A 10,757-nucleotide genomic window follows, 5' to 3' on the forward strand; every position below is an offset into this window, starting at 1 on the left:
TCGTGCTGCAACACGTTGTGAGTTTGTATTTGTAGATCGTCTATTTTCAGCAAGTGTAAGATCAGCCATTTTAGTTGACTAAATCAACCTAAGATTTATTTAGTTGACTAAAATATTATGATATTTAGTCAACTAAAACTAGACTAACACTAAAACATTCCAGGTGACTAAACTGTGACTAAGACTAAATTAAGTTTCATTCCAAAGACTATAACTAAAATAGAAATGTTCTGCCAAAAACAACACTGTGAATGTCAATGAATGTAATATGTTTATTACCATTATTAAGCTGTCTAGACATATTGGTATCTATATATGGATATATGTTTTGGATTTAGGTACTATACTGCTGTTGTTTTTAATTAATTGTGTGTAGATATGAATACAGAATACTGTATGAATAGCCTATCACTGATATATACTACTGCTCTTGACCTATACGTATACAAAAGAAACGTAATATGTAAATTGAATACCAGAGTAGGTAACTGGATGATAGGCATCCATAATATTGTCATGTATGGATTTTCTAAACCTCTTTTTTCTTCTTCTTCATTGTTACTTCTTATTTCAAATGACTAGGCCTATAGTACCATGTCCTTGCTTTGTCCAATTTTTTTTATTTTTTTCCTGCTCAGTATGTACTTTTATATTTTTTGTTGTCCTACTTTTTGTGTTTTGTTTTAATACATTTTTCCGTTTCTAGTTTTTTGTTTTTTAATATAAATACATTCATATCATATGTAATGTAAATACATTACCGGCACAACAATTAACTGTCAACTTTCCCATGGAAAGAACTATCATATTATGCATGTGTATATAAAATGCAAATAAAATAAAATAAAATAAAAATAAAATACTGTATATTATTATCTGGCTATTGCCAATAACATCCCTCATATGCTCATTGCATAGTCTACACATTACATGTAGGCCTATTGCTCTTGCAGAAGTCAGGACTCATGAAGCACTGTTATGAAATAACAATAAGGCTGTTCTCCTCAGTAATTATGGGAATACATACAACTTCTGAATTGATGGCATTTGTTGTGGGCTACCGGTGGCACCTGCGTTAGACTACAATAACCAAAATGCATGAGTTTCTGATGACGTCGAGCACACGCACCCACACATGCGATTGGCTGATGAAGTTGCCCCTCCCCCCGCTGTAAGGCTGAAGGTGAAGAGGGGTTATCTGTCCATTCTGTCTGTGTGTGAATCAGTCTGCTGTTTTAGTGCAACATAACATTATGTCATCGAGTGGACTTTTAACCATGCGTTCTCGAAGTTGCATGCGGCTGGTGAGTAGTAGGGCGGTGACCTCGGCACGTCTGCATAAAAACCTATATTTGTTTTATCTTCGATGTCGCAAACATGCTAGTGCGCTACTAGCCACACTCACAGACAGACTAGCTCTGTTACTCCGTACGGAACCTCTATATCTACGCTTTAGCTCAGCGTAGACATACATAGAGGTTCCAAACGGAGCTACAGACAGACATAGACATGCACGTTGTAAACACAAGGCCAACTTAACACATTGTTGGCAGAGGGGTAGCGTCCTTGAACAAAGTGTTAGATCCTTCAGCTTTTGTTTATATTTTTTGCAGTGGGTTTAACTTAGCTCTGGTCCGTTGAACTTATGCACGTGTCTTTACCGAACGTTTTTTAGTTAGAAAGGCTCAAGGTTATTGACAGTAGGGTAGGGGCACGTGTAACTGTAAGTAATACCATCTTTTGTAAAATTATAGAAATACCTTGATCTTTAGAGATGAAAAGAGCTGAACTTTAGACTGGCAAAAATACCTTCAAACAGATGCTACAGTTTACCGGTGGTTCTGAATGGCGGTGCGTAACGTTTTTCCTGTCACTCCAGGTTCACAAGTACCTGTCAAGGAATTATACATCTCGCCCTTCTCTAAATGTGAGTACACTTTAAAAACAAATAACAATAAAAAAATGTGATTATTTCAGGCCAATAATCAAAAAATCTAGTTTAAGTGGTTATATATTATGTTTTATGTCTTTAATATGAAGTTATAATGTAACATATGAGGTAATGTGTATATACACAATAAATAAGCTCTGCTAAATTATATTAACTGTAATATATGATCTCAGGAAGTGGTCATTGTCAGTGCAGTGCGCACTCCCATGGGGTCCTTCAGAGGGAGCTTATCATCAGTTCCAGCTACCAAACTGGGCTCCATCGCCATCAAGGGAGCCATTGACAAAGCAGGTATGAAACTAGATGTGGCCATTGAACCTTTATTCCTTAAACACAAAACACAGCACCCTGGACTGAGTTATGTCACCACACAAAATGCATGGTGTATTTTGGTAAAGATCCATTTGTCATTGACTAATTTGACTTGATGTCACATTTCTTGCATTTAGGGTTCCCTGTTGAGGAGGTGAAGGAGGTCTACATGGGCAATGTGCTGCAGGCAGGAGAAGGACAAGCTCCCACAAGACAAGCCTTACTTGGGGCAGGTATATACACAGTTGATTACTTTTTTGTCCACATCATCAATAGATTCAATACTGTATCACATGGGGAACAAATTAGATATTTGTAATCTCCTGAGAAATATAAATTTCTTAACGTATACAAAAAGGAGGATCTCCTCTACCCTAGTGAACTCATTATCTGAAGGCCTCTCCCCGCATGCCTGTATAACAATGCCAAGGTTACCTTAGCGAGACAAGTCTTGAAGCCTAGTTGAGCCAGCTGACTTCCCCTATATTTGTGATCTCGTGTCCTGCTGGACACGAGATCACATTTCAATGTGAATTGGTAACAGACATTGACTATTATAATTAATTATATTTGAACTAATCATTAAAATCAGACAGTAATGGAGAAGAAGAAGAAGAAAAAAAACATCATAAGGCAACTACAATGAATATACTAGATATTAGAAGTGGATGCAATAGTTCAGTTCAGTTCAGTTCAGTTCAGTTCAGACTTTATTGTCACAACACATTACAAGTAACATAACATCTCCATAGTCTATAGTCAAAGGTCTTATGATAAGGCTGGCATTATGATTGATGAATTACACAGCCACTCAAGCAAACACTGAGTTATCTATTTATACTGACACGTTGGGTGTTGTTAAAAAGCAAAGTGAGGACATGTCAGAAATATTGGGGCAAAGTTGAGTAGGTTTATTCACAAACAGATAATTTAAAATTATAGTGATCCCTCAACACCTGCACAAACTTAAAACACCTGATTGCCATTATTTATTTTGAAAAGACAACCTGCCTCCCTGTTTACAGGTTTGACTCTTGGCACTCCAGCAACAACCATCAACAAAGTCTGTGCCTCTGGAATGAAGTCTATAATGTTGGCTGCTCAGAGTCTAATGTGTGGACACCAGGTGAAATAGCCATTACACTATAGTTCTCCTACTGGCTTTGAAGACAAAACCAGAACTGACTCTCAAAGGGAGGGTGGGGTTCTTGCATTATAATGTTGGTCAGTTACATAATGTTATTATTCTATAACAACAGGTGGCTCCATAACCAATTCCTTATGCTCATTTCATACTGTAATAATCTAGTACAGTTGTGCAGGTCGGGACCCAAACTTGGGCAGCGCAGGAGATTAGATATTCACCCAATACATAATATAACATTATGTAATTGAGTAATTTCTGTGTTTAAAACGTTTCTGTTAACAGTTAAACAATTAATTGTCAACTCATTATGAGTAACATATGGTAGTAGTACTTGAACGGACCATCTCAACTTAAGTCAAGTCGACTTTTTGTTTCCAAAGTGCAGACTGCAGCACCAAATACTACATCGGGTTTGTATTGTGATAAATATGGATTCATATTTCTGGGTCCTCCTGGCTTAAAGATTATGTGCACAACCTGATTATTGAAATTCACAGATGATGCATCTCTATCACCACATTTTAGAATTAATCTCAGTTCTGTCACAGGCTAGATATTCATGTACAGGTTAACATTTAAATGTTGTAATGTGATATCAAAGGTCTTTATCAGCGAACGCAATTTCTGTGACCAAAGTCCAAGATTTGGCAGATGTTATCCTGATTATTAGGACACCTTATCAACATGCTTGTTATTTCCTGGAACAGAAATGGTGTGTGTTTCAGTGCTGTGTTTTTATGTGTTCTTTTAGGATGTAATGGTGGCAGGAGGCATGGAGAGTATGTCCAATGTACCTTATGTGATGGACAGAGAAACTCCATTTTACGGAGGAGTGAAAGTGGAAGATCTCATTGTTAAAGATGGCCTCACTGATGTCTACAACAAATTTCACATGGTAATAGTGACATTTTCTTTTCTTATTTCATTGGGTTGATGATGGGGTGACGTGGAAGAGAGACATTTTTGCGTGTTACAGGCAAAGCTGTGTCTGACTCTGTTTAACCCATTTTTACCTGAGATCAGATTCTAAAAATGTCTTCTACATCCTGACAGTTTTCTGAAAAAGCTATGTTTCTATGTCAGTCGTTCTTTGATTTTTCAAAAATAGCAGACCTACAAGCTATGAGCTTGTAGATCTGCTATTTTTCAATAGCTAAAGCATAACATAATGCTGACACCAAAAGGGGTTCCCGCCCAAAATTGGGTAAGACGGCCATGCCACTGATTTTCCAATCATTAAGAGAACAAGAGTACTGACTTCTGTCTGGTTGAAAATTGCCCCAGATAAAATAACACACACTAACAGTGTGGAGTGATCACCGCCGAAACATATACCACATGATACTATTCATTCCGTCAAATGATTTCATAATCAAAATATATTTTGGGGGAAAAGCAATACTTTGATTTAACATCTTTTCTGTGTTCCCCCCGAAATGTTATCTATATATCCCTTAATGTGTCTCTGTACCATATGCTTGATTGTCATTACCAGGGTAACTGTGCAGAGAACACAGCCAAGAATAGCCAGATCACCAGGGAAGAGCAGGATGCCTATGCTATTGGCTCCTACACACGCAGCAAAGCAGCATATGAGTCTGGTGTTTTGGCTAAAGAGATTGTTCCAGTTAGCATCCCTCAGAGAGGTACAGTATGGAGAACATCCCTCAGAGAGGTACAGTATGGAGAACAAGTTTCCTGCCTTGGGTTCAATAGGTGATATATGAGTAAGGGATACTGAACTCGGTCATTCTTGTGTAATAAACCAGAGCAGATTGGTCTACTCACCCTGAAGGGGTTTATTTCTCAACTAGAACCTTTTTACAATTTTGTATACCTGCACACCTCCTGAGCACCTGGTTGCTTCCTTGCCTCTGCCCTATTAAAATATGTTGTATAATATTTCATAAGTCTGTCAAATAAGCGTGGTGTGTGGGAGAAAAAGTTAACTTAAATAATGACTGTTAAGTGCTCAATTTAATTTGTTGCACAATACTATGTGCAACAAATTATATCAAGCCCAGGCATTATTTAACTGAAATATACAAGTAGTCAAGAGCTCGAAAAAAAGGTTGATAACAAACAACAGATCTATTCTCTATCCCACGGTTAAGGTCCCTGCACACTGGACGTGTTTTTGGATTTTAGCGGTGTATTTTACGTATGAGTGAGCACTGAGCAGACCTGATTATATGGGCACATTTCCACCACATGCAATACCTTCATGGACCACCTGTTGAAAACCCCTGATCCATAGCAATGGTCTGTTCTTTATTGTAGCAGTCTGCTATTGAGAAATAACAGACTGCTGAATATCGTGATTGAATCAGAATCAAGCATTCAATCAAGCTGTGTAATTAATAATAATTACTTGTTTCTGTAGGCAAGCCTGATGTTGTGGTATCAGAGGATGAGGAATGGAGGCGTGTTGACTTCAGCAAAGTCCCCAAGCTGAGGGCAGTGTTCCAAAAGGAAAATGGTGAGTATGGAACAGACTAATTATTAGTGAAGGTGGAAAGGTAACCACTTGAAACCTACCCCTGTTCTAGGGACGACATTTGCTGATCTTCAAGCTTACAATGTGTTGCAATGAGATGCGTTGGGAGCTTGTAGATCGGCTATTTTTGGCAAACATGTTATGTGGTAGTAATGTCATTTGTGGAAATCATGCAAAGTCACATCCAGGGCTTTAATACTATTATGAAATATAGCCATGGACTGCCATGTTTTGTTTGTTTACTTTAAACTAACTACAATTATGTGATCAACATTCAACGTTAGCCCAATATGGAGATAAGTTATAGATAGAGCTATATTGCACAATTCATGTAGAAAAAGAAAATATCTACTTAAAGGTTATCATTGTAGAGCTATTTTCAATGTTTAAAGCATATTGGAAAGGATGATACTTTAATTATTTGCTACAGTATTGAAATACCGTACCTTACATTTTGTATATATACATTTCATTTTGAAGTTTTTCTCTGTTGGTTTTGAAGGCACAGTGACAGCAGCCAATGCCAGCACACTAAACGATGGGGCTGCAGCTCTTGTTTTAATGACTGCCGACGCTGCCAAGAGGCTGAATGTAACTCCACTGGCCAGGGTTGTTTGTAAGTTGCATTTGTTCAGATGTACCACACATTTTGTTTTGGAAAAACAATAGGTCTGTGGTAATGTTACTCATGAACATTGATATTGCTCTATAGCAGTAGCTTTGGCATTCGTGTGTTTCATCTGTACTGCAGCAAAAAAAAGGTTTTAACAGCTGTTACCATGTCGGTATACATCAGCTCAAGTAAAATGCATTTGTATCGCCCTTATTCTCTGTAAAGGGCTGTTCACACAATTCAACACTAACTATTACTACTAATTATTATACTCATTAAAAAATAATAATAATCTGACCCGGGAGGCTGGCTTAGCAGTCTCAATCAATAAGGGGCAAAAATCAATAAAGGGGAGGGAAAAAAAGAAGAGAAAAAAAACGTAAATAATATAGTCCATATTGCAATATATAAAATATACATATTTATCAAAAACATAATGGCAACCGCAAATATGTCGGAAACGAACAACTCGGAACAATAGTTCCGCCTTGAGAATTTTGGTTCCTACCTAAACTACTGTGCTGAAACGGACACGGAGGCAGTTATAGCGGACCCCTGCAGATAATAATAATGCAGCTGTTTATTTTTTTACTTCTAGCATTTGCTGATGCTGCAGTTGCACCCATTGATTTTCCCATCGCTCCAGCATTCGCTGTACCAAAGGTGAGCGAAAGCAGGTTTTTTTCCTATCCGAATCGGTCTTTGGGGGAGCAGGGGGTTGACAACGCATGGCAGTTAGCATGATCCATAATAATACCTGGGATTTATATAGCGCTTTTCATAAGTACACGCTTTACATGTGAGGGGGCCAGGGGAGAGAACAAGGCTAGTCCAAACTAGCGAGTTTGAGTTTTCAGTGCGGTTTTGAAGCTAGCGAGGGAGAGGACATCTCTGATATATGTTTGGGGAGTGCATTCCAGAGGGAGCCACAGAGAAGGTCCTGTCGCTCCAGGTGAGGTTTGTAAGTGTAGCATTGCATTATAGTGATTACATGGTTATGACCATGGTTTTTCCCCCGTGTAATCCGACTGCATCAGAGTCATACAGGGTGCCTGGACAGGTATGGAAATATGAGTTACTGTTTTCTATAGTTGGAAGAGTATGGAAATTTGAAAAATGTCTGGACATTTTGTTATCGGCAAAAAGTTGACAAAAATAGTCCACATGTGCACTCTAGTATGTTCTCAAGCACTAAATAAATAAGTGTTTTGCAAAAAAACACTAAATAAAAGTGTATATGCTCCAGAAATGGACATTGCCAGCACGGGAGAGGCAGCATTGCTCAGCAGGTTTCGCTGCCCCTGTTTTGAGATCATTGACGGTGATCAAAAAGTGAAAAATACTCACATGGGGGAGCTCGGGTGGCGCAATTTCCGGATTTGTCGAGTCTACATGAACACAATTGGCCCGTGTTCGGGGGAGGGAAGCCGGGGGGGGGGGGGGGGGTGATCGTAATAATCAGCGCATGCCCAGCAAGTATACCTGCTGTCCCACATTTGAAGATGTCCATGACTGCACAAATGTTGGAAATTGAAAACACAAACTCTCTCTGCTGTCTGCTAGGTCCTGGCGGCAGGGGGCTTGAAGAAGGAGGACATCGCCATGTGGGAGATCAATGAAGCTTTTAGCGTAGTTGTTCTGGCAAACATGAAAATGCTGGACATTGACCCCAGCAAGGTCAACGTCAACGGGGGTGCTGTGTCATTGGGACATCCTATTGGGTAAGCACCTGCCTGGGAAGGATCTGTGGAAATCTGGAATATTGGTAAATGTATCACAGATTTGATTGGACACAAATATTAAAATAGAGAGTGGAGGTAGGGAGGGAGGGATGGGAGGGAGAATAGTCTACTTGCCAGTCCATAGAGCCCCATTGTGAACCCGGACATTTTGAGTACCCTAAAGTTTTATGTTAGAAATGTTGAGTATGGGTCCGCAGCATTTAAACTGCCGTGCTAATGCATATGTTGGGCAATTTTCATAATTGGCATAATACGATGTGGTACCATTAACACAAACGTCCGGGGTTATTTAATCCATTAAATCAGAGTGCCCAGCGATTTATAGCAGCGAAGCACATTTAGCGACGCACCAGCCGCTATCCCCGATGTAGCTTGATGTAGCCAAAACACTCCCGAGGCGATCGACAACAACGGGAGGTATGATTTAATTCTAATGCGACTAGCGATGGGACCGCCATGGGCACATAATCTTTGCTTAGAATTGGACGGAATGATTTAGATCAAGAGTTATTCACGTTTTTAAGATTTTCCGTCTCATCGGCTAAAATGGGGGGGAACATTTTCGATGACGTCCCAACCGGAAATGACATCGAATGTTGAGCAACAGACGCTGTGGAGCCTGTGGAGTGATGCGATCGTTTTTTATATCAATAAATCTTTGTCCTTTTATTAATCTCCGTCCTGAGCGCTGGGCGTTACTAATTGATTGAACGGAGAACTCCGTCCTTGCTGCTCGGGGTGTTAACATCCAATGTAAGGCAGCATTTTCAAATTTTCATCATGCTTTAAGTAGCATGGGACGGGTCAAACTAGGGGGTTTTCATGATTCTGAATCCATTGCAAGCATTAGTTGCACGAAAAACACTCATTCTAAAAACACTCAGCTAAAAACAGCCATAGCTGTCATCACAAATATGATGCAAGTGTCATGCGATGGAAATGGCCAATCTACAAGCTCACAATGCGTCACATTGTGATGCATTTGTGAGGTTGTAGATCAGGTATTTTTGGAGTGAAATTATAAATGAATTGAACATGAACATTTGCCTAAAAATAGGAATGCCAGGTTGAAAGGGGTTTAGTTAATTGATGGTTTGTTTTTCCTCAGGATGTCCGGCGCAAGGATCGTAGGTCATATGGTGCACAACCTAAAGTCAGGCCAATATGGGCTGGCCAGTATCTGCAATGGCGGTGGAGGGGCTTCTTCCATCATCATCCAGAAGTTGTAGAAACATTCTCCCTGTTACATAATATAGTTTGACAAACTATATGTCTGTCTGTTGGATGTACTGTAAGTATTGTTAACATATCAGTAGACTCCTTTTGCCCTGTATAATACATCTGTTTTAACTTAAATACCACCTGCCTTACTTGACAAACTCCCTATAAATTAATGAACACTCCCATGTTAAAGACACTCCTTTGTTTGAAGATTGATACAGTATTTACTTTTGAACTTGACATATTGAATAAATTGTTTCTATGAAATTGAATGGTGTTTGCTAGTCTATCTGTAGTTTCTTTAGTAGTTTTATTGTTGTAGAATAGTTGCTGATTACATTGTTTCCTTTTTACTGGTTGGTAAATATCTGGTAAAATAATGAACAAGCTGAAACTGTACTTGGCCACTAGATGGTGCAACTTCCTTCTATACAAGTGAATTTTCTTTTGTCATTAATATACACACAATGTTAATGCATTGCTCTAATTCCTGCTGGTTATTGGTTAATTATACAGTTATCGGTTTTGCTATTGTACAGTAGGTATTTTTCAATGCCCTAAAACAAAGTGACAGATGAAATTGTTTCCGAAATATCCAACCAATCCACATACTCTACTGTACATGGTCATCACCATGTACATAAAAAGTAATGACGGCTTACTGACAGTCAGATATGTGTACAGTTGACTTAACACTCAAAATATGTTTCCATGTAGCTATTTTTTAAGTATTTCCTTTTCCTAGCACCTAACAGTCATATGCCATGTTAAATATTGACTAAGTCTCAAAGTCCTGAGGCCATTGCAGTTTGTGTAAAGTCATTTTCACAAACTCGCAATTTATGCTAGTTTGCAAGTACCTGATGGAGACAATACCCAGTTACTGATTAAACACTTGGGGCATGTGAAGACTGAAAATCCTACACAGAGTAAGTCAAATCTGCTTTCTCGCCTCTATAATCTTTTGATTCTTTATTTGTAGAGGCATTGGCATCAAAATGGTTAATATATTTATGTTACTAGCTAGGGTTACTACACTAAATTTGTGCTTATTTTGCCATGGAAAGAGGTCGTTAATAGTGTCCATTTATGGACCTCTTCTTGTTGAATGATGACGCTCTGGCTCACATTCTAAGGTCTTTAAATGGCATGAGTGGTGTAGTGGGAGGCTGCTTTAATAACCAACTAGATTGTCAAACATGTTTTATGTTACCACTTACCGCATCCTGTGTTGACCCTGTTCATTCAAGAAACCGCAGGTGAAAATGTGACAA

General features: G+C 38.8%; 1 protein-coding gene across 1 annotated transcript; it reads left to right on the forward strand.

The window, feature by feature from the left end:
* The first annotated feature begins 1,169 nt into the window (after positions 1-1,169).
* On the forward strand, positions 1,170-9,755 carry acat1 (acetyl-CoA acetyltransferase 1). Its single transcript, XM_083788536.1, has 12 exons — positions 1,170-1,304; positions 1,880-1,927; positions 2,125-2,242; positions 2,401-2,496; positions 3,289-3,389; positions 4,162-4,305; positions 4,906-5,056; positions 5,794-5,889; positions 6,410-6,523; positions 7,119-7,183; positions 8,084-8,241; positions 9,371-9,755. Exons 1-12 carry the CDS (start codon positions 1,254-1,256, stop codon positions 9,489-9,491), a joined length of 1,263 nt encoding a protein of 420 aa, XP_083644662.1. The 5' UTR covers positions 1,170-1,253; the 3' UTR covers positions 9,492-9,755.
* The last annotated feature ends 1,002 nt before the right edge of the window (positions 9,756-10,757 follow it).

The sequence above is a fragment of the Protomyctophum parallelum genome, assembly GCF_964188405.1.
Source record: "Protomyctophum parallelum genome assembly, chromosome: 1".
Taxonomy (NCBI): domain Eukaryota; kingdom Metazoa; phylum Chordata; class Actinopteri; order Myctophiformes; family Myctophidae; genus Protomyctophum; species Protomyctophum parallelum.